We start from the raw sequence: 24613 nt of genomic DNA, 5'->3' as shown, positions 1-24613 counted from the left end.
AGCAGAGGATCAAGTTGAACAATACAGCTGCTGCTGGCCTGGCTCTTCTCCTCTAAGCTCCCACTGAGCCCATAGTGATGACATCAGTGTGTGCTTATATTGCGTACCACTATCTCCATGCAGGTAAACAACATAAAAAGAGCTTGAAGACTTTTGCAATAACACATCTTTATTCTTTTTAATGTGACAGTGGGTGCACTTGTTCTGATTTGTTTGTACTTTGCTATGTGCCGAAGTGACATCAAGGAAATGATGCTGCCCAGGGTTCCGTCTTTAAACGGACTGAATATCCAGCATATCTGTGCTTGAATATCGAAGAAATTGCAAAATGTGATTAAATTAAGCTTTAACGGTAAAGTCAACTTGGGCTCTTCCAGCATGAAGTTTGAATGTTCTCCAGAAGGCGTGGTTCTTAAATGAACTGCTGACATTCCCAGCGAAAACTAAAACACTGTCTGTGAAGCATTAAGGTTCAGAGTAAACCGCAGAAGTCTGCAGGACCAACTGGATTGCTTCCGCGATTAGTTTTTCTTCTGAGACGCACTCACAGACAGCGGCCACTAAACAGAAAACGGAAAGGGCTGAGCTTTTTCTGCATTTCTGGCTGTTTCGAGTGCAGCTCGGAGACAGCACATGTAATTTATCGCCTGTGTGTCAGATTTGTGCCCCTCATCCTCACCCATCCAGCTAACAGTAGATTAAAGCTCTCCATCAGGCTTAACCTCGATTTTAATGGCCCAGTTTCCTTTGACGTTTGATCTGTACGCGCCCAATGACGTTCCTGCCGCGTGTAATTCCTCATTCACAAAGACCGTCACGTCCCTTATTCTGGATAGAACGTAGACCTTGAAGTTAGTCTCAGAGATTTTCTAGGGACTACTGTGTATAATTGAACAAAAGCAGTGTGCGTGTGGGTAAAATCTACTTACTTTGTTTAAAGATGCGTTGGCAGTTGCATGATATATAAATAAAAAATTTTAAAAACACTTGAGGATCTCATAAAGAATAGCTTAGCAAGTGTTCTCATACGCTAGCACATACATAGCTTTTCAATACTCAAGTGTGTTCTGCTATTTCTGTGATTAAAGTGTAGTACATGTTACTACAAAAAAAAAACAAAAAAAAAAACAAAACGCAGGTTTTGTCTTGAATCTAAAAATCATACAACACTGCGATGTGCAAGTTTAAAGGGTTTGTTGCCTTGTAGCAACAAAGCCTCAGTAGGTCACACACCTGGACGCTAAACTCAGGCTGCATCATTACAAACACGCATTTCAGTTTCTGTAACATACTGGATATCTGTTTGGGTTTTATTCAGACGTGAAAAACCAACAAATAAAAGTACTTGCATTATGTTACAGACATTGTAACATATTTGTAAAAACTTGTTCGGTTAATTGCGCAAATATCAACATGTAGACATCTTAACAGGACAATAAAAGTCCAGGGAGTTTACCTCAGCAAATGTGTGGATGTGTATGGTGACTTCATGGTGGAGTTAAAGCTGAACTGGAGACAAAATGTTTCTAGAAGGTCAATACGAAGGTCGCTACAACTATAGCTCAATGTCCATGACTTTCAGAAGACTTTATTTTCACACCTTGTTCTATTTTTTGTCAAAAAAACAACAAGCTTTGCTGTATTTTAGAAGGCTATATGATGGAGTAGTCTTTGTTTACTAATTAATACTAATTAACTAGCTTTTTCAGGCTGTTGCACAGGTTTTGATATCAGAGTAAAAAGGGTTAAGAGACAAAAGCAAGCCTGACTTTTTTCCAGACTTTTATTTGAAAAACCAAAGGAGTATTCATTCAAGAGTGTAGTTATACCACAACAAAAGGAGGTATAAATGTTGTTTAATTGCTCTGTTACACTCTGATCCATAGTGTAAGTAATTATGTTTGTAGGGTAGAAAGGGGGATTTGACATTACTGAGATTTCACAGTCAATGCCGCATTTCTCCCACTTCTCATCATCTAGCTGCAGTCTCGATGAAAACATGTTTTCTTTTGGCTTCATTGATCGCTTCTGAACCACTCATATATTTAAATTTTAGAAGGTTTTATTGTCAACATGTTCGCCACTCAGGCCTGAATCCTGACTTTTCTCACAGCCGTGAGAGCAGAGACATCATTAGCGATCCATCAAACCGTCCTCTGAGAGTTGAGGATATGGAAAAAAGAAAGAACAAATGTGTACTTGCCAGCTGATGGTCTGCAGCGATATGACATTTGGCTTAATGGTTTCTTGTAATCAGGAAATGACTGGTTCCAGTTAGCGTGGCTTCATTTACCATTAATTTGCGTGTCTGCCCATGAGCAGACGAGCGCCAACATTTTTCCTCCTGCACTTTTATTTACAGATTGTTAGTGGAAAACTCTGATTCTGGATGTTTTGCGTGGTCACAATTTGGCTTTGAGCCACTGTTATTTCAGGACAAACTTAGTAGAAAGGGAGGAGGAGGAGGAGGATAAAGCATTGGATTGTCCAGTTTGGCCCCGCTGAGTTTCTTCCAAGTGTCTCTGGGTGCGAGGCTAAATTTAGCAGGTCTGGACCTTTTGATAATTCAGAGGAATTTGGACTTTAAGCTCCTGTTATGAAGGAGCTTTTCCCCCCGTCCTGATCTCAGCAACTCCGCTGCTGAGTTTTACAAAATGCTCCTTGCAATGCCGCTGCTAAGAAGAGGGGAAAAAAAATGTGCAGAGTTTGCTTTGTGTCATTTCATGTCAAATCTGATGTCCTGGGAGCCAGCATAGATACAGACAAGGAGTGCAACCTTTGATTCTTTTTTTAGCCTTCTCCATGTCTTTGTTTTTTTCCGGCTCTCTTCTCCTCTTCCATACCCCCTCGTACTCTCCACATTTGTTAAACAGGGGTGCGAACATGCTTACCTCATCATTTTTTTGGTGTGCAAAGCCCTATTTCTGTATGGGGATAAAGGACAGCCGAGCAGACTAGAGGGTGCGCTGCTCTTCGTAGCACAGTGACTGTTTTGCTGGAGAACTGCGTGGAAAAGAGGAGGGCTCTGTGGCAGCTGGGAGGACCACCCGGTCGCTGAACTTCCGACGCTGGGGAATCACAGACATTTGGATGGAGCAAAGCTGAAATAACAGATAGTGTGGGATCTGATGGCGGACCGTTGAGATGGCAGGACGTGGAGGACTTCTTGAAATGGGATTTGAAATGCTAGCTGGTGGACACAACTGGATTCCGTTACCGTGACTATCAGTGGATGCTGACTTTGGGTTTTTTGCCTTCGTCAAGATGCCATTAGATCCCTGAGAAATAATGTCAGAGTTCTACCTGGTACAGTGATGCTTCTGCTTTTGTTTTCTGAATGTATTTTTTACAACAGAGTCAGTTGGGTGTTTACCTCGCATCACTCTTTTTTTGCTCTTGTTCTATTTTGTGACTTTCTTTTTCTTTTCTTTTTTTCTTGTTTTCTCCAGTCTGACAGTAATGCTAGTTACCTGCGAGCTGCCCGGGCGGGGAACCTTGAAAAAGTCCTTGACTACCTCAAGTCTGGAGTTGAGATTAATATTTGCAATCAGGTATGTTTTACTAAAATGCCAGCCTTCGTCCAAATGTCTGATTTCTTCTGTAGAGAAAAGATAAAACAGACTCTGCAGCTCTAACTACTTAAACTAATGTTTCTCCCCCAGAATGGCCTAAACGCTCTTCATCTGGCCTCCAAAGAGGGACATGTAGAGGTTGTTGCTGAGCTGCTGAAGCTCGAAGCCACTGTGGATGCAGCCACAAAGGTAAGGCACGCCCAGCCTCGCATGAAAGTGGGCAAAACATGGCCGCCTTTGTTAGAGTTCAAAGCCGAATCTCTAATTAACGAGGCCCTGGGGATTTCCTCTGCCAAGAGGTACATTTATATCATTATGCATATTCAGTGTGATCGGTTGGATTAAAAGGTATATGGATGTGAAAAAAGTATTTCTACTGGGTTTTTTTTTGTTTTTGTTTTTGCATTTTGACACAAACATTTCTGATCATCAAAAAAAAGTGGATATCAGATGGAGAGCAGATAATCTAAGCAAATACAAAATGCAGTTTCAACTTGCAAAATCATATCAGTATTTCAGTATTTAGTCACATTTCAGAAAGCTGAAACCAATTACCACCAAATCTGTAGCATCAATAAATCAGTTAATTAAGACCAGTCTGACTGCATGAAGTAGGGTAATAGATGCTTATCAGTCTGGAAAATGTTACAAAGCCATTTCTGAGGACTCCAGTGAACCACAGTGAAAGCTATAACAAATGGAGAAAACATGGGATATTGGTGAACTTACCAAACTTACTCCAAAAGTGCATCAACAATTCACCCAGGAGGTCAGAAATGAATCCAAAACATTTAAAAAAAAACATGCCTTACTTCCTCGCTTAAGGGTCAGCGTTTGTGATTCAGCAATGAGAAAGAGATGGAAGAAATGCCATGCAATAGAGAGCTCTGAGACGAAAACCACTGCTGACCAAAACAAAAAGAAAAACTCACAAAGGCTCGTCTCAAATTTACCAAAAACATCCTGATGATCCCCTAGACTTTTTGGGAAAAGTGTAACGTAACTATAGAAATATGAGAGGGTGTACAGCAGAAATGAGAGTATACTGCACCAGGACTTGGACAACTCAATGTAACTGATTTAACCGTGAATTTCATTTTACCATAAATCGTCCAGCTTTCGGATTTTGACCTTACTCTCACACAAATTTAGCTTTTGTAACAGAATACTCAAGGAACACCAGCTATAAATGGCTCAAAAACACAAAATCAAAGTGTAGACTTTAGTCCATAACCTTAAACAGGCTGCTGATGTTCGAAAAGCCTCTAATGTGGCTGAAAGAAAAAATAAATTGTCAAGAAGAGTGAGGCAATATTTCCTCTACAGAGATATAAAAGATTCATTGCCAGCTACTGCATGGTAACTGTTTCCACCAAGCGTTTCAGAACCAGCTGTTAGTTTTCACATGAAGTCGGGTTGGTTTGACATCTTCCTAGAGCAAATGAAGTCATTTAAAAACTGCTTTATGTATTTATTTGGGTTGCCTGTCTGAGATTACAGCTTGTTTATTTGAAACATTTAAGTGAGCCCCCAAAAAACAACAGAATAAAAACCGTAACAGGAAAATTAGATTTCCATACCACTGCATAAAGCAAGTCAAACAAAAGGAGCGGAGGCAGGATACTTTATATGCTGCATAAATAGATATCCTGTACTCAAAAAGATATCGCATCACTATTCTGACGTGGAAAAGGGTTCAGAAGTGGAACATTATTCACATTTGTACCTTGAAGGCTTTTTATTCCCATTTTGTCGACTGGTTCGGCGTCTCTGCCCCGGGCCGCTCGCCTGGTGCTGACATAAACATGAGACGCAATAAAATATTTAAGATCAAGGAGAAAATCTCCAATTAAAATATCTCTGTTCTGTGACCCTGAGGATTCTTAGGGATTAGTTTGGATGCTGCGTGCATCTTAATGTCATCAGATGTTAGGATTTGGCTCAGCTTTTGTGGGCAGTAGAGAGGATACCTTGAGTTAGAGATTTCTGATGTTGCTGTGTGTAGCCAGCCTTCTGACATTGTTCTGCTCTATTTGCGGAGAAAATACAGTGTCGTGCTCGACTTTATTCATTGAATAATGTATGCCATACTTTTCAGTCTTTTCTGCAATTATTTGTTGCTCTAAATTGATTTTCCTCTCTCCCATGGGATTGCAGTAAAATACATTGAAGCTTGTAGTTGTAATGGCATTCCAAGTGGTCAAGTCACTACCTATAACATGACACTTGTACCTTGTCTTACACTGCTTTGAATATCAGATGTGTGCTTAATTTCACTGCGACTGAACGCGGTAAACGTGACCAACCACTCTTTTGTCACAAGCACATTCCATATCCCAGAGGACAACGTGAGGGTCAGCCCTGCCTTCACTCTGACCTGGACACATTCGTAGAAGGTCGGGGAGGTTTTATTTTTAGGCCAGGTCTCATTTACGTGTGGGATGTCGGGATCGGAAGTGACACATTGTTGGCAGTGCGGCCGGGGGGACGCCAGAGCCCCCAAATACCAGTTCAAGCATGTGATCGGTCGGGATGGGATTTACTCGATCACATGGATGCGACCTACGGTGGCAAAGAGCAAAAATGGTCGGACAGGTGGGCCAGAGCTTAACTTGCATTCCCTTGGCTGTTGTGTGTAATCCAGAAAGGAAACACTGCTCTGCACATAGCCTCACTGGCCGGCCAGGCGGAAGTCGTCAAAGAGCTGGTTACCAATGGAGCCAACGTCAACTCGCAATCTCAGGTGGGACACACACACAAACATTCACCTACAGATAAAAAGAAAAAAAAAGAAACTATGGTTCCCCTGCTCCGTTGACCTGAAGCCATATAATGTAATCACACTTTCAGTGATGCACACGTTTGTTGGGCCTGATAGTGTATCAGGCAGTCAGTGACATTGTGGGAATCACTCAGCGGAAAGGATTTTACTGACAGTAGGTGGCAAATTGCCAACTAGGCCTCTGCGGAAAACTGCTGTCCGTGCATTTTACATTTAACTCTGTCAGATCAAGGTGAGAAGTGACGAGAAGTCTGACTGCTTCTCTTGTTGCAGGGGTCTCCAGCTCCCTGCTTGAGAGACACCGTGCAGCAGCTTTTAAATGCACCCCTGTTCCAGAAACACCTGGACAAAACGAATAGCTCATTACCACACCTCCACAGTACTTTAATGGCATGTTAGAGAGGCTTTTTGGTTATTTGAGTGAAGCATGCTGAAGCATGAATGCAGTTGCAGGACAGTGTCTCTTAAGAACTGGGGTTGGACATTCCTCCCTTACAGCAGATAGATCCTAAAACAACACACGAGTATTACCTTATGTGTGTTTGTGAGGATGTTTTTAGGGCTTGATTTTTGTCACTGATGTCAGAAATATTGGCTGAATCTGAACAAAACACAGCTGCATTTTGAGCAATCACAGCCCATCTTACGGAGCTGATGATATTTTTCTGAAATGAATTATTTGGTTGAGGATCCAGTGATCTTGAACAGGTCCCTTGTGTTGACCTGTTTGTGACTGTAACTGCTTGTGTGCCTGTGTTGTTTTGACTCTGGGCTGTGCAGAATGGCTTCACCCCTCTCTACATGGCGGCGCAGGAGAACCACCTGGAGGTGGTGCGGTTCCTTCTGGAGAACAACGCCAGCCAGAGCATCGCCACAGAGGTAAACGTATGCGCATACGTTCTACTCGCACGCCGGTTCAGTGGTGTGTTTTTGTGTCAATGCTGTCGTACAGTTCGTCTCCATGCGTTCGCCTCAGTCACTTGTGGTTTTCACAGCTGTTCTACTAACCACGTTCCTCTCCTCTCCTCCTTTTGTTTCCTCCCTTTCCTCCCTTTTCTTCTCCCGCCCCACCCACTCGCTCCGCACCTTCCTGTATCTTCGTCTGCTCCTCCATCCTCTCGGCTGTTTGCTGCCATGGTGTTTTCCTTCATTCTCTCTGTCTCACATCATCACTCTGTTTGTCTCCTCCTGTGCTCCTGTTCCCACTCCCCCTCTCTCCCCACCTCCACCTCCTCATCTCTTCGTGAGGGCCATGGCAGAGCCTCATTGATTGGTAGTGTATGTTGGTGGAGGCAGAGTGACCTTGAGTCGGTCACAAGACGTGGTCGGCTCCGCTTGCTGCCTCTCCTCCACCGCTGCTGCCGTGATTTAACGCCACTCAGTTTGTGGGACTCAAACACACAAACACACAAACACACCAAGAGGGATAGGTAGCTGCTAGTGCTAATGCAGGTACAAAGTGGGATGTAGTGGGAAGGCATTAGCACTAGCTAAAGCCTTCCCACTACTTCCCACTTTGTAGCTACATGCTACAAAGTGGGATGTCCCTCTGACTTATGTAACACACACCCACACACACACTGATAGCTCTTTAAACTATGAGTTTAAAACTAATAGTTTTAACTATCAGTAGTTAAAACCGATAGGTATATACTTAAAAGAACCATTGAATCAGCTGTATTTGTGTAACATAACTGATGAGCTGAATGGACCACGTGATCCAATAATGTTATATTTGAAGAAAGTTCTCAAATAATGAAAAATCCAGCTTCTTGATTTGCTGGAAAATTTTATAGTTCATTAATTATAGATTTTTTTTTTCTTTTCCCCATCAGAGCTTTGCAGGATTAGTGTGAAATATGTCACCACCAGTAGTAATCAATCGAGGGCTTTTAAAGAACTGGTTAAATTTTTTTAAACTGAGGTTCTGTGACGTTATCAGTAAGGATTTCTGGACCTGTGGTAGAAACATTTTAAATGGCCCCGAGTTTGTAGAAATTGTTTGCTGTGGGCGTAGGTGTCAGACGGACTGCCATTTGTTTAAGTTAAATGAACTCATTGTGACAATATTGAATTACTCTGAATGCAATGCTGACATTAAATGTTGACACAATCATCAGAAACAGTAATACAGTTTTCGTAGTAGAGTAAGACCTTATTGCTAACAAAACTATTCTGGTGGAGAATGAGGCTGTTATGCATCTATAGGTAATAGATTGTATCTTCCTGTACTTTGTGGATTTTATAGTTGTTGTTTGTTTTTTGTTTTTATCACAGCTGATCAGCCAGTAGTCTCCACCAACATAATTTCAACATCAACCTTGTTCAACTATCCTAAAATGAATAAAATAGTAAAATCCGTGACAAATAAAAAAAATAAAATTAAATAAATAGATCAAGAGTTGCCAACTCAAATCTTCAAAAACAGATGTCCTTTGTGTTTTAAATCTTCCTGTGGTACAAGACATCTAAATTTACTAAATGGTTTATTAATGGTTTGTTGACAATTAGATGGCATACCGATCAGGTGTCTCTAGTTTTTAACTCAGCTCTGTTGGAAGCAGGGATGCATCTAAACCATGCAGAACACAAGATGTGCACAGTTAATACCCACCAACCAGCTGCACTGGCCTCCAGTGTTCACTTTTCTTTAAGTGAGTACATCCTTTGTAGAAAAGAGCATCAGACAACATTCACTGGAGTTGGATGTCTTTCTATAAAGGCTTAGAGGAAATGTTTTCAATAATGACTTCATAAAACCTCATTTCAAAAAAATCCCAACTATTCCGACACACTCTAAATATGAAGTCTGTCTTTTGAACAACTTATGCTTGACTTCATTTGTAAAACTTAGATTTTGTGTCTCTTTGCCCCGCACTCAAACAGCAAGTCAGACATGTAAAAATGTGCAAGCAACATCTCTGCATATTCTGCTCTAAAAGCTGCTTCACCACCATCACTCTGCCACTCTTCATCCATTCCATCTCTAAGTGAAGCATTTATCTGTTTGGCATCGGTGACCTTCTCTGTCCCCTCACGTGCAGGACGGCTTTACCCCTCTGGCGGTGGCCCTCCAGCAGGGCCATGACCAGGTGGTCTCCCTGCTGCTGGAGAACGATACAAAGGGCAAGGTGCGTCTGCCTGCCCTGCACATCGCCGCACGCAAGGACGACACCAAGGCCGCGGCCCTGCTCCTGCAGAACGACCACAATGCCGATGTGGAGTCCAAGGTGAGCATTGGGGAAGTTCAGCTCTGATCCGGGTCCTTCGGTCGGCTGGTTAATGTCAGATTTTTGTTTGAACTCAAATGACTTTGCACTTTTCTATTTGTTTTGTCTCTTGCTTTCTTTTCTTTCTTATTATTGGAATTTGTTGCAGTTATTTATATTATTTTTATTTTCGGCAAAAAGGAGAAAGAAGTAAAGTGATTTTGAGAAAACTTGATTACTGATTGGGACACTGATTTGCTCTCTGCTTTGGTGTTAACTAATACAAGACAATAAGTGAAATAATAGTCTTTTTTTATTTTATGTGTTCATATAGTGAAAAAAAAAACCACATGCCTACTAATGGCTAAACAAACCATCAAAGAACTAATAGTTTATACCAGCAACATTCTTGACCTTTTGGATGCACGGCAGCCATATTGGATTCTGAATTTAGGATGACTTAAGGATATCTGATCGTCCCAATCAAGATTTCCGACTTCAGGTGGACCTTTGTTTGTATTTCAAGCTGGAATTTAGAAAATCCGACCTCCAAGCACATAAAATGCATCATAAGTACATTACTTTACAAAGATCTCAAGTTTTTCCCTCTTGTTTTGTACTTTGTTTTATTGTGTTTATACTCATCTTGATGAAAAAAAAAAAACAACAACTATTTGAATGTTTTCAAAGAGCTATAAATTCAGCACAATTCAGCAGGTATATTATTGTAAGCTACTGTTCTCAAGCCGGAAATCTTATGCAAATTTGACTCAGGGTATATTATTTCTCACTGAGCTCCTTCGCTCCTCTTTGCCTTTTCTGTTTTTTTCTCACTAACTGCCCATTCTCTCTTCTTTTGGCTGACTCTGTAGATGATGGTGAATAGAACAACAGAGGTACACATATATATCTGTACATTATGTAGTTTCCTCATTACAATTCATAAAAACAAATAACAATCACTTCAGTGACCCCAACCTGATGCAGTTGTGTTTCTGCAGCCCTATATTATGTCCCCCCGTTCTCCATTTTAGCTCATGTCTTCCTCCTCATCATTGCTTCATTATGGCGTATATCTCAAATCATGGAGAAGAGTCAAAGTAAAAAAGCATGTTAATACCAAAATGTAAAAGAAAAAGTAAAATCTGGAGCTAGAGGCTTGGGTGTCAAGGCTTTCCTTGATTGAAATGGTTTCATGGTGTCCAAAAATGTCCAAGGTTTCTCTTTTTGGCAAATGATTTGTGAATGTTGACAGAAATGTTGTCTTAATGTGTCCATGAAACTGATCAACATGATAACCAGTGACCGCATGAGAAGTGGTTATCATCCACTGAAAAGCTGCAGTTTGTCTATAACCTGCATGGCAATCCCTATAAGCTGTAAAACATCTTGCTGCCTAGCAACAGCCACTCGGTCTGTTGGTAGAACAGAAGAACTCGGTCTTTAGCGTACAGTGCCTCGCAAAAGGATTCGCTGAACTTTTTCACACTTTGACTTCAATGCATTTTATTGCAGTTTTATGCGTTGAACCAGGTCAGAGGAACATACTTAGTGAAGTGGAAAATGCATCTTTGCTTTTTTACATTTTTAAACCTGAGTCTATACGTTGCAGAACCACCTTTTGGTGCAGTTGCGTCTCGAAGCCTTGAGCAGATGTACCTCCATCAGCTTTGCGCATCTAGAGACTAAAACCTTTGCCATTTTTTTCTCCTTGAAGAATCAGGGCCAGTAAGATTGATTGGAAAACATATGCGGGCATGTTTTTTAAGTCTTACCTTAGATCCTTAAAAAACCTAAGACATAATGCAACCACCACCACCACCTTGTTTCACTGTGTGGTTAATGTGCCACACATCTTGGTTTGCATGTTTGCTGAAAAGTTCATGGTACCACATGGCTCATGGTAAACTACAAACAGGACATCGACTTTTTTTAACAATAGATTTGTATTTTACAAAGACAGACCTGCTCATAATTGAAATATCAACTATATTTATTCTGAGATTGATTACATAGAGGCGGGACGTACAGTAGTTATATAGGTGTATTTCACACTTTCCTTATTTTCATCTGCTTAAAAACCTTGAAAACCAATAATCATCCTTCCACTTTACAATCCTGCTCTGTTATGTCTTGGTCTATCCAATAAAATCCAGAAGAAATATACTGACGTTTCTGCTCATAAAACAACAAAAGAGTCAAAGGACATGGATACTTTCGCAAGGCACTGCACCTCTAGTCCTAAATTCGTCCACTTGAAGCATTTTGCATGGGACCAAAGCAACAAACATGACACTGCTTCTGCGATAACCAGGGCCCCTTCGTCACACCAAAGCCAGGTGGCCACCTCCTGTGTGTGCCTGTTTTGTTTGGCTTTATTTCTGCCATCGGTAAGCCTGACAGTCATCTGGTATGATTCACCCAAAAATGGCTTTACTGACCTGAAGCTTGAGCATCGTGGTAAACAAATGTGCATAACGTTCAGGTTGATGAAGGGCTTTTGATGGTTCTATTAATTTATCACTGACTCACAATTTTTTAAAGGATCAGATGACAGTTTCATGTTTAAATATCAATTAAAAACATTTCAGATTGATTGCAGCTGTAGTGTTTTAGATACATTTTGGGTGCACAAATATCTCTGAATCTTCTGCCTTGCTAGTACTTCGTTCATTCTTAAATGACAATTTAGTACCTGAAAATCTTTGTGCAAGATTCCCTCAGTTATTTGGTTGCCAGTTTTTGTTTTTGTTTTTTTGGCTTTATCAGCAGTTTTAGCTAACAATGTAATCTTACGTGATGCCTGCCATTTAAAATGTAAAGAACTGGATTTGTAGTTCCTTTCTAGTGTAGTGATTTTCAACAATAAAATGTTCAGAATGTCAAAAAGTTTAATCAGTCACTCAAACTTTATTTATAGAGCACCTGTCATACACATGAATTTATAGATGTTAAAACAGAACATCTATAAACCAGAGGCGTGCATTCTCAATGATCTAATTATTAAGACAGAAAACCAATAATAATTGTACGAATGATGATGATAAGATGATGGAGATAAAACAGCAATAGGTAATGAGGAAAAATAAAAACTGAGGTTTATTTTTGAAATAATTTTTCCATTCAAGAAAATTCTGAAACACTTCTAGCTCTGCTTTAGATTTTATACCATCAGACACATAAAGACACATATCTATGAGAGGGAAGGCGCTAATATTGATTAGCATGTAGCTGGACCCATGTGTAATGCATCTGTAAAGACTTTCTCTTAGAGAAAACGTCAAGTGTTAGCGATCATGAATTTGTTCTTGTTTAATGTAGACAAAGGCTGACATACTGACTACTTTTGAATATTTGGTTGAATTATTTTCTAACATAATGCGTCTGTTTGTGTCTTTTTTTCCCCTCCCCTCAATTCTCAGAGCGGCTTCACTCCCCTGCACATCGCAGCTCATTATGGCAACATTAACGTGGCCACGTTGCTGCTTAACAGAGGGGCTGCTGTGGACTTCATGGCTCGAGTGAGTTTACTCTGCCCTCTGCTGTCTGGTGGAAGTATTACCAACTTTTACCAACTCTCAGTAGAGAGACAAGCAAGCTCAGGCAACAGAGTAACAGAGAAATTCTTTTCATTTCTAAATGTTTACTTTGTTAACAATATTGACAGCGTGGAATGTCACATGAAAATAAAAACCACTGCATCAGAAAAAGCTGACTATAAACCAGAAGGTCGTCTTTACCACTTTGATACAACATGGATCACACTATGGTGGCTATGACAAAATCAAACTCTACCTCTTTAACGGCCTTTTTGCATGTCTTGTATATTTTATAGGTTTTACTCTGTACAATTACATTTCATTACATCAAATACACCTGCTTAGTTCCTCCAAAATAATCGTATAAGTATTTTCCAAGGCAACACTATTAGATCTGAGGGCAAGTGCAACCAAATCCTCTGCCTCATCAAATGTTGCCAGCACCATATTTATTAGGGGCCTGATTACTGGGTGTTGGCTGCTGTTTTAAGGGGTTGCTGGTGTTTGTGCTGATTTTGACACTGATTACACGTCTACAACGTCTTGCCAGAGCAGAAGGGATAGTTAGAATCACCCAGGGAAGAGGCTCAGCAGATGCTTGTTCTTGAATTTACACCATTTATTTTCACTAATAGTTAGCCTATGGTTGTTTAATTGTTGAAATTGCTGGTTAAATGAGAAATGGCTAATGATTAAATGCTAAATTACAGTTTTATTCAACTGGCGTTGTTGGCCAAGCAGAGGTAAATCAATGTGCGGTTAAATATTTATAGAAACATTCCTATTTTTCTATTAGAATGACATTACTCCGCTTCATGTGGCATCGAAAAGGGGCAACAGTAACATGGTGAAATTACTACTAGACAGAGGGTCCAAAATAGATGCAAAGACCAAGGTGAGATTACACTCTCTTTCTATAAAAATAGTAAATTAATCCATAAAAGACCCTGTAATGTATAATAAAGGGGATGAACATTTATGGATTTATATGTTTTCAGGATGGTCTGACGCCTCTTCACTGTGGAGCGAGGAGCGGGCACGAACAGGTGGTAGAAATCCTTTTGGACCGAGGAGCGCCCATCCTGTCCAAGACCAAGGTAGCTACCTGAACGATAACTTTGTGAGCCGATGCTTTGCTCGTAAAAGGAAGAGGTCACAAAGACATCACAATTGTTCTTGGCTGTTAAAAATAAGGTCTCAGTAAGTCATACCTTCATCAATAACACTGACACGTTTGTTTCAGTCAGCTCCTCTGATCACACAGAGCGATTTGAACTCTGTTATCCAATCAGACAGCAGAACTGTTGCTGTAGTGTTGTCGCATTGTCTCCATAACGTCTGTGCGACTTCTCCAGAACAGCCTGTCCTCGCTGCGTAAACCCTGCCGTTTGACCGCGCAGGACAACCAGTGTAACAACATAGACATTGTTGTAATGACCTCGTTATAACAATGCTTCTGTAACAGCAACTTCCTTCGCAGTTTTACCTGTACAAGCGCACGGCTACGTCCTAACTGGCTATGTCTGTCTGTCCACCTGTGTACTTGTCTGTCTGCGTGTGTCTGTTTTTTTTCTTCTTTTCTCTCTCTCTCTTTGTCTGGATCTCTCCGTCTCCTCCCCTCTCCTCCTCTGTTCTCTCTGCCTCTCTCCGGCGCCTTGTAGAACGGCCTGTCGCCGCTGCACATGGCCACTCAGGGGGACCACTTGAACTGCGTCCAGCTCCTGCTGCATCACGACGTGCCGGTGGACGACGTCACCAACGACTACCTGACGGCGCTGCATGTCGCCGCGCACTGCGGGCACTACAAGGTGGCCAAGCTCATCGTGGACAAGAAGGCCAATCCTAATGCAAAAGCTCTGGTACGGACAATGTTGGAGCAAACTATGCTTTAAATGAGTTAACATGATTGTTGAATTTTTATTTTGATGCATTCTCTTTATCTCAGATGACAGTCCAGGTCAAATAGTTGAATCATAAACCCAACTTGGTGTTTCAATTGAACATTGATCACAAATGTCAATGTTTTAGAAGACCTCCTGAAGGGTTTTTGAAAAAGTCTTAACTTCAGTTGTTTTTTGAAATTGGACCACTTCAACTTCCCTTACAGACTACCTAGAAAAGGTACTCACATAGCCAACCAGAATTAAGTCGGAAGCTAGTCGGTGGGTATAATAAGCAAATGGTTGAGGTGTTACTTGTTAAGGGATATTTACCTAAATATTAATGCACCACATTAACACCTGTGTGCATATTATACACAGGAATATGTCTATTCATGTAGCCCAAAATGAACTATGTTTATGTTGGTGGTATATGTGCAGATTGTAAACCTGGAGCTGAAAGTCTATCAGCAGTTTTTTGGTTGTTTTATTTTTTGCATAGAAGCCAAATCTTATTTTAGATTTCCAATTTTATCACAAACTTGCTTCGAGTGTGAAGAGAGACGTTGGTTGTGAATTTTTCAGTTTGACTAGAAAAAGGAAAGAGAAACAAAACAGAAGTATTATTAAAAAATTTGGGTGGACTGCTCGAGTTTCTGTTTAAATCAGCAATTTGTTGATGAGACATTCAAGGGAAAACTGGAAGAAAAAAAGAGACTAAAAAGATAATTTAAGGTGCTTCCACTGTTGAACTTATAACTTGAAAAAATAAAACTAGCCTGGTGTTTTTCCTCACGCTTTACTCATCTCCAGTTGACCTTTTCACCACATTTATTTTACTAAGTGGTCAATTGTTTTCTTTCTTTCATCTAATAAACAATCTCTTTTGTAACTGTAAAATGTCCAACGTTGACTAGGTGTCACTGTAGCATTGATTTTCTCCCTGTCTAGAACGGCTTCACTCCACTTCACATCGCTTGCAAGAAGAACAGAGTAAAAGTGATGGAGCTTTTGCTGAAGCACGGGGCGTCCATACAGGCCGTAACAGAGGTACAGCACCAAGCTGGAGCGCAGTTCTAACAAAATCGGATTTGTTTTGCTCTTCAAGCTTGACATGTTTTACAGACAGATATTTGAATCGTTACTGTTTCTGTGCAGTCCGGCCTAACGCCGATCCACGTGGCAGCCTTCATGGGCCACGAGAACATCGTTCACGCATTGACACGCCATGGAGCGTCGCCCAACACCACCAACGTTGTGAGTGGATGATATCTAAATGACGCTGATTCTGGTTTTGTCCAACTTCGACTGGAAACACGCTGTGTTCGTGTCCTCTAGCGAGGGGAAACGGCTCTCCACATGGCGGCAAGGGCTGGCCAGGCAGATGTAGTTCGTTATCTGCTGAAGAACGGAGCCAAGGTGGACACCAAGTCCAAGGTTAGTGCAAAGCGCCTCATTGTGATTCATTCAGTCCATTGAATAACTCTAACGGTCACCTCATCGCTCTGCGTATAGGACGACCAGACAGCGTTGCACATCTCCAGTCGGCTGGGAAAGGTTGACATCGTCCAGCAGCTGCTGCATTGTGGTGCCTCTGCCAACTCTGCCACCACTTCAGGTTACACGCCCCTTCACCTGGCCGCCCGCGAAGGGCACCAGGATGTCGCCTCCATGCTGCTGGAGAACGGTGCCTCACTTTCCTCCTCCACAAAGGTAAATCCCACAGAGGTCAGGTCAAACGCAGACATTGGGGGAAACAGAACGGAGGTCATCCAGTTTCAGTACCACACTTCCCCACTAGTAGGCCTCCGGGCTGCTTGTCCTGTTTTCTGTTCCACATCCAATTTCGATTGGATTTTAAAACTGTTCCTGGAGTTAATTATGATTTTTGATTCTAGCTCAGATCACAAATCCAAGTAGCGGTAGAGATCAAAGTCAGAAAAAGGAGATGCGGAGACAAATTAATGCAGCAGGTTTGTGGAAGTGTGCGATGTGTAGCTGGGGGCGTTTTTAAAGGTCACCTCGATCGGTGGAGCAGATTAATGGAGGGTGAACCCCACGGTGGGCTCTTTCTCGCTGACACTTAAGTGAAATGGATGCAAGAAATGGACGCAGCTACATGTAAGAGAAGAGGAATTGGAGTTCAGTAACTACAAGTTAATTTGTGATGTTTACCGAGCAATTGTGTTAAGAGCAGCTTCTCAATCCAGCAGCCTGTCTTCTCCTTCACTGTGTGTGGAGGTCATGTGAATGCTGACTGTAGGCAGTCAGAAAGAAAGGAGGTCATGTGTTTCAGGGCAAGTGGGAATATGTGGGAGTCCCACATTCCTTTGGAAAATATTACCAAATGTCTTTAAATATCTCCACACACTGACACGCACACACACCCGCAGGAAGCCGAGTGCTGCTCATTTTGTAGCATATTTGGCTCACTATCTGAGGCATTTTTGACCCACTGTGTTTCTTTTGTGCAGTAAATTCTTTCTAACAGCAATGGAGACACGAGCTTGATTATCGCTCTGGTCATAACAGGACAAAAAAAAAAAAAAAATCTCAAGTAGGTAGTAACTATTTAGGGTTCTCTAATCATTTTGATGTTGTTTTTTTTTTTTTTTTACACAACAGCCAAAATCACTTTTTAATGATCCATTTTACTTAAATGTGATGTTTTATGACCATTTTTGAAACATAATTCTTATATAAAATTGTGTGACAGTTGATCTCCCTAATGGGACTATGCACTGTCTCAGATCACGTAAACTTTAATCATTCTATCCACCCTTCGCCCCTCACAATTAGCACACAAATTAATTTATTCACCATGGTAGTGCAGGCCTTTTCTTTTCAGACTTTCAAACTGAACCATAAAAATCCCTTCCCCTTATATTCTCATCTATATCTGTGCTTTTTGAGATTGCTTTTGCAGTCATGTGCTACCACTTAAATTTGGACTCAAATTACATTCAGTGACCTTCCTAGCTCAATATCATGTCAGTGTTCAGCTAATACTAAGCAAGAGTCAGGCAACATCACACCGATGAAAATAAATAGTTCACTGGCCCTCGTTTCTCTCAGTTGCTTGACCTAAGCTTCAGCTACAACCATTTTAATTGAACTGGACAGTGAAAAGTTAGACGTGTGGGTTTTCAAAGAAAATCATATTTCATTTCTATAAACCTTGGAGTTATTGCGAGTCTCTTCTTCTGTGTTGTTAAGCAGATATGTTACCCTTAGAAAATGAATCTTCTTGCATCATTATTTCTATAGCACAACCATTAGATTAGAGTTATATGAAGCGCTATATCACTACAATAAACTAATATACAAAAGCTTGAAAAATATCCTATGAACTTTCTTTACTTTTTACTTACATTGTATTTAACTCCACTGACCGGTTTTGCTCTGTGTCAAACAGAAAGGGTTCACGCCGCTGCATGTAGCAGCAAAGTACGGCAAGATGGAGGTGGCCAGTTTGCTTCTTCAGAAGAGAGCCCCACCTGACGCAGCAGGAAAAGTGAGGACAAAATTCCCGTGCCTTTTCTTGTCATGAAGATCGAAATGTTTCCGTATGTAAGCTGCCAAAAGAGGCCCCAAAAATAGAAGTGGTAATACTTTACCACAACAGTATAAATCTAAAAAAAGAAAAAAAGACCTTACAAACAAAGTCAAGGATTTGGCCAGTGACAACACTCTCCTTTAGTATGCCTCTTTTTGCAGATGCTAACATCCTGCTTTAGTCTCCCAGTCTTCCTCCAGTTTTCTCTCCGTATTCTGTTGATTTGATGCTCTAACTTTATATTAGCATGTTTCTAATAGTACATGCTAAGTGATTTCTAATATTCTGTCTTGCATGCTCTGTGTGCGTGTGCGTGTGTGTGTGGGTGTCTTAGAGTGGGCTAACTCCGCTGCATGTAGCCGCTCACTACGATAATCAGAGAGTGGCGCTGTTGCTGCTGGATCAGGGATCTTCCCCTCATGCTGCCGCCAAGGTATCTACACTGACATTACTTCGTTACTTTTTTGGTGTATATATTTTGTTGTGGATTGGATTTAGAATGATAGGTCTTCCCATCTCATAATTAGCTTCCTTTGAATTTTCTCAGCCAGGCAGACTTAGCTCCTGCATAGTGGCTTCAGTGACTTCTAGGAAGCCATTCATAGTATAGTGATGCTTTATGCAGTTTGCTCTGCATGGAAATATTTGTTGATTTACAGTTTGGCAGTGACTTTTGTACTCAAGGGATTGAAAAGAAAATTGAAAAAAAAAATGTTTTTGTCAAGAGAAAATATGATGCAGCACTTGAGAGACCTTTTCATTTTCTTTTTCTCTATCAGTCATTCCTTCCTGCATGGGTTTTTTTTCTCTTTGCTTCTAGAAAAACATTGGGTGTGTATTGGGTATATTTGGATTAATTTAAGTGCTTCTGGCAAGTTGTTACTGGTGTTATTCTGGAGGAGTCTGTCTGCATAATCTTTCATACAAATGCAGGCTGTACATATTTCAGAGTCAGACATCATGTGTCTCAGATAACAAAAACCATTAAAGGATCCCATGAAAATTTACTCTGATTTTTAGAAGGAGGTCTTTTTAAAAAAAGAGAGTGTGTCTTTAGCTGTATATTTTTAGAATGTGCTCTAAATTTACCAAATGTGACAGATGCCTTTTGAACACACTCTTAACCTGTTTTTACTAGCTCTATTTTAAGCTTTAATCTCCTTGCTACTTTTTGGGTCCTAAAGCTGAATATAAATTTGAATAAACCCTCCTCTGTTTGTGCCAGTGGAAGATGCACTCATCAGCCATAATGGATGGCTCCCAATAAAATCCCCTGCAGTGCTAATACTGGTTCCATTAAAACCAGTATTAGCATCCTTAGCTATTTTAGGAGAATGTTTCAGCCAACATGCATCAAAGAGCCTTTGCCACACCTGACCCTGTTGCAGATCCTAAAATGTTTCTTGATGGTTCCACTTTTGAAAACTATTGACCAGCAGATGAAAGAATGGGATTCGAGTTTCAAACCTGGAATTAATTTAACTTGTGCCTCGTTTCACTGAGCAGCTTGGGTTGGTGTGGGTTGATGCGGTTTGTTGCTCTATTTTGTGGTCCGGTATATTCAGGAAAGGGTCGGTTCTGTTGTGTCACTCACTCGATGGTAATCAGTGGTGTCGGACTTGGGTAAAGTGACTCTGATTTGACAGAAGACCTGCAGTTTTTGAGATGTTGCAACCGAGTTTTCCAATTTGTAGTTTTTCTTTTGTTCTTATGTAAAACCAGTGTCAAGTTAGTTATTTTTGCTTCATTAATTTAGGTCTGGGATTATCTTTAATTAGCTTTTGAGGAATGACAGTCTACTAAATCTTGAAATGACCCAGAACATTTCTCCATCCAACAATTTTAGAGCAAGTAAAAATAAGTGATTGTGAAATGTCAAATGTTTTTGTTGCCTTGACTATAAACCTGAACCATGGATTAAAATGAGGTTGATCATATGAATGACCTGCAGTTACATCAAATTAGTATTTTAATTTCCCTTTCTTGTCCTAGAACGGCTACACGCCTCTCCACATCGCTGCCAAAAAGAACCAAATGGACATCGGGACCACACTGCTGGAGTACGGCGCAGACACCAACGTGGTGACGCGGCAGGGCATCAGTCCAATTCACCTGGCGGCACAGGAGGGCAGCGTGGACCTCGTGTCCCTGCTGCTGGCCAAGAACGCTAACGTCAATGTGTGCAATAAGGTGACCGATGCCAGTTTTTGCAATCCTTGCTGGAAACACGTAAACCGATGTTGTTTGAAACAAATGTGAAGGTGTTTAGCATGTTTAGCTTTCGATCCCAAAACATACAAAATGTGATTTTTTTCTTCTTTTTTTTTCCAGCGGGATCTTTGGAGCTGCTTTTTTTAAATTTATTTTATTTAGTAGAGTTGTTATCCTGCGGTTCTGTTCTTAGCTACATCCAGGACATATTTGTTCATGCGTTGTATTGTGTGTGCGCTTTAATTTAACACAGAGTGGACTCACGCCCCTGCACCTAGCAGCTCAGGAAGACAAGGTCAACGTTGCAGAAATCCTTGTAATCAACGAGGCTGATGTCAACTCACAAACAAAGGTAAAACTCTCTCAATCAGTCCAGTCTGCAAATCCGAAAAAAAATTGTAGCCTTATTCGGTTTTCGTAGTTTTTTTGTTGAGTCATTCTTTCTATCTTACTTAGAGTTTTAACATTTCAAATAAGCAAAATGTGTTTCAATGTGCTTCAAACAAATACATTCTAATACAAAGTCAACCTGTATGTGTCCACTGAGGCTGATCTGCCCCAGGTGAAGGTTATGTGGGGAGTGTTTGTGCTGACAGGACAGATGTTTATAGATGCTCTGATCTCTAAGAGTTGTGCTCATAATCACAACTCAACATGAGACACGAAGCAGTGTGCTGTTTTTTTTGTAAGACAGTGATAGCCTGCTGAGAGTTTGGTTATATGAACATGTTTCCAAATTTTTAAAAGAAATATCACTAAAAACAGAGATACCTATTAGAAGTTATGTTACAGCTTCATGCCCCTATTGAGCGTCCATAACTACCTCCTACTCTCCCTTTCATCTTCTTTCCTTTTCATGTTCCTCCATCTGCAGATTGGATACACTCCCCTACATGTGGCCTGTCACTATGGCAACGCAAAGACGGCAAACTTTCTTCTGCAGAACCACGCCAAAGTCGACGCCAAAACAAAGGTAAACCTCCTCAGTGTTGCAGTCAGTATCAGTCGCTTTAAATCTCTTTAATATCTAGAGCAGCAACAAATTTCATGTTTTTTTTTTTTTTCTAACAAAAGATCAGTCTTGTAGCTTATCCTCAAACCAGTTTAAGCCGAGGAGGAAATCCTAAGCATTCCATCAAGTTTCAAACTCAATTTAGCAAAGAAGACGATGTTTCAATTCAAGTGTTTTCACTGTGTCTGTCTCCGCCTAGAACGGCTACACTCCACTCCACCAAGCAGCTCAGCAGGGCCACACCCACATCATCAACCTGCTGCTTCAGCACGGAGCCTCGGCCAACGACCTCACCGTGGTGCGAACACCGAACAGACAAGCTAAAATGCTGAATGCTTCCTATGTTTTCTGGACCTCCAATATCGTTCTCTCTCTCTTTTTTTTTTTTTCTTATCAATGATTAGAATGGAAACACTGCCCTTTCAGTGGCCCACCGTCTGGGGTACATCTCTGTAGTGGACACTCTGAGGCCCATGACTGATGAAAACCTCTCAGCGATGGTGAGACACTGTCTTCTATTCAGCAGTTTCTTGTTTAATGTTAGAAAAACTACATCAATGGGATTGAGCTCTACTTAATCGTGTAGGTGTCGACTTGTCCAAATCAAACCTGGCCTTCCAGTCAGCAGCACAGTTAATGGAGCGAGTGAGCAAATGTGGCATCGTGAGCCGGCAAGTTAGTCCGTCACGCCGTGTCACATGTGTGACGTTGCCCTGATTAAGAAACAGAGAGAAGGCTTAGATTGGAGCTTAGGTTTCTTCTCCTTAGCCAAGGTCACCGGCAGCGATCTTATTGACACGAGGCTCAATGAGAAGTGTCAGGGTTGGCCACAGGAGAAGAGTTTGCCCACGATACAATGCCACAGTTAGTGGGAAAAGTTGGGAAAAAATGGCCAGTGAGAAGCAATCTTTCTGAGTAAAAGATTGCACAAGGAAAAATCCATGTATGCTTGAAGTGTCAAGTTGTTGAACAGACAGACAGAAAGAAAGTATAATGTTTCTCCAACTATGTGTTATCTCACATTGTGTGTGTGTGTGTGTTTTTTTTTATTTTTTTTATTCAGAGTGCCTCGGAAAAACACAAAATCAATGTCCCGGAGACCATAAATGAGTTCCTTGACATGTCAGATGACGAAGGTGAGTGAATTATTGTTAAAATATCTCATATTTTATTGGGTTTTTTTAATCATGATTACCACCTACATTGTGTGGTAGATGTCTTTGACAATTGCATACTTAACTGTATGTGTATCCAAATCACGCAGTTCGGACTAATGTGCCACAGATTCTCAGAGAAGAGTCTTTTTCTGATTTTGATGAAGGTACTGGTGACCAGTTTGAATCTGTTTTGTGCTGTTTGCTTTCTTTAACTGTAGAATCTGCAGACATTTTCTTATCTTTAGCTCAGTGTGCTAAGCAGCCATTGCTTTACTACCAATCAAAACTCGTACTTCAGCTGAGTGAAGTGATTTGTTTGTAGTTGCTGTTAGACTATTAACCACTTGTGCTACAAAACCACATCCTGTCTGTTTTTATTGTTTGTTTTTGTTTTTGCATCATTTAAGCTACATGCATTTCATTTGAGATCTGCAAAGTTATATTCTGTCAAGTTTTATCCTTTGACTTTGCTGGTTTTGGAAAATCAAACACTGATTATCTTTGTCAAAAAACACTTTCTGCAAAATACCGATGCCCTTTGACCACTCTCACAGTAAAACTACACACTTCTCTGTATTTATTGGGATTTTATGTGATAGGTCTACACAATCAATCAATCAATCAATTAATTAATCAAATTTTATTTGTATAGCACATTTCAGAAACAAGGCATTTCAAAGTGCTTTACACCACAACAAACACGAAACACAATGCAACGTAGAATCAACAATCAAAGCACAACATTAAGTCAAGTACCATCAATAAATTTGTAATTGGGTAATTACACAAGATAGTGCATGACTGCCAAGTGGAAAGACAATTATATATGGTTTTGATATTTTTACCATTAAAAATCTCAAAATCCTCTGCAGTCATATCCAGTCCCTGGGAGTCAGTTCTTGTAGAACCAAGTGTTTTTGTTCTTTTTTTAGAATTAATGTTTATGATCGGAGAGCATCTATAAACATAAATTTTCAACTTTTGCCGTACATTTTTGAGTGGCTTTAGTTGTGGATTTAAATCGGCTGCTCTAATACATGGAAGTCTGTTAATGTAAACCGTTCCGTCATGGCCCTGGTTGCATGTTTAAAGTCACTCTAGTGGTGGAAGGTGAAAGGACGTTCTGTCTGTTAAAGGTTCCAACAAGTTTCCTTCCAGGACTTCCCTGTAGCCCCATCCGTCCCAGTCAACTCTGACCTGCTTCCCTGTCACTGCTGAAGAAATTCCTCGTCACAGCATGATGCTGCCATTACCATGTTTCACTGTCTAATCGTTTTATTCTTTCGCATGTACTGTGGTGTCTTTTGGTCAACAATTCAGATTTTTTTCCTCGTCGACCATGTCATTTCCTATGTTCTTACATGGCTTATGGCAAACACTGATCATTGCTTCTTATGACTTTTTTTTTCCCCCAACAGTGGCTTTCTTCTTGCCACTCTCCCATTAAAGCCGTGTGTTCCTGTGTTCCCTGGTCATGTTTACTAATGTTCTCCAGCGAATCTCTGTGACCAGGATTTAGTGTGATTAAAATGCACACAGTTGGTTGCGCTTGATGTTATTTAGAGAAAAAGGGGGCTGGATACTAATGACTTCGGATTTTTAGATTTTAATTGTTGAACATATAAAATTGCGATCCTTTCACCTTCCACTTCACAATTTTGTGCTATTTTGTGTTAGTCAAACAAAATCCCAAGA

General features: G+C 40.7%; 1 protein-coding gene across 1 annotated transcript in view; it reads left to right on the top strand.

Moving 5' to 3' along the window:
- Positions 1 to 24613, top strand: part of LOC122842130 (ankyrin-3-like) — a 90229-nt gene that overhangs the window by 23062 nt on the left and 42554 nt on the right. Inside the window, exons 2-24 of the mRNA XM_044135728.1 lie at positions 3450 to 3551; positions 3663 to 3761; positions 6217 to 6315; positions 7135 to 7233; positions 9399 to 9584; positions 10436 to 10459; positions 12986 to 13084; positions 13899 to 13997; positions 14101 to 14199; positions 14764 to 14961; positions 15934 to 16032; positions 16141 to 16239; positions 16321 to 16419; positions 16498 to 16695; positions 18398 to 18496; positions 18873 to 18971; positions 20531 to 20728; positions 21003 to 21101; positions 21624 to 21722; positions 21961 to 22059; positions 22166 to 22261; positions 22825 to 22897; positions 23026 to 23082. Coding sequence (XP_043991663.1) covers positions 3450 to 3551; positions 3663 to 3761; positions 6217 to 6315; positions 7135 to 7233; positions 9399 to 9584; positions 10436 to 10459; positions 12986 to 13084; positions 13899 to 13997; positions 14101 to 14199; positions 14764 to 14961; positions 15934 to 16032; positions 16141 to 16239; positions 16321 to 16419; positions 16498 to 16695; positions 18398 to 18496; positions 18873 to 18971; positions 20531 to 20728; positions 21003 to 21101; positions 21624 to 21722; positions 21961 to 22059; positions 22166 to 22261; positions 22825 to 22897; positions 23026 to 23082 — 2518 coding nt within the window. The remainder of the gene's footprint in view (positions 1 to 3449; positions 3552 to 3662; positions 3762 to 6216; positions 6316 to 7134; positions 7234 to 9398; positions 9585 to 10435; positions 10460 to 12985; positions 13085 to 13898; positions 13998 to 14100; positions 14200 to 14763; positions 14962 to 15933; positions 16033 to 16140; positions 16240 to 16320; positions 16420 to 16497; positions 16696 to 18397; positions 18497 to 18872; positions 18972 to 20530; positions 20729 to 21002; positions 21102 to 21623; positions 21723 to 21960; positions 22060 to 22165; positions 22262 to 22824; positions 22898 to 23025; positions 23083 to 24613) is intronic.

This window comes from Gambusia affinis, linkage group LG13, assembly GCF_019740435.1.
Source record: "Gambusia affinis linkage group LG13, SWU_Gaff_1.0, whole genome shotgun sequence".
Taxonomy (NCBI): Eukaryota; Metazoa; Chordata; class Actinopteri; order Cyprinodontiformes; family Poeciliidae; genus Gambusia; species Gambusia affinis.
The sequence above is the reverse complement of the archived record's forward strand: the minus strand, read 5'-3'. Positions and strand labels throughout refer to the sequence as shown.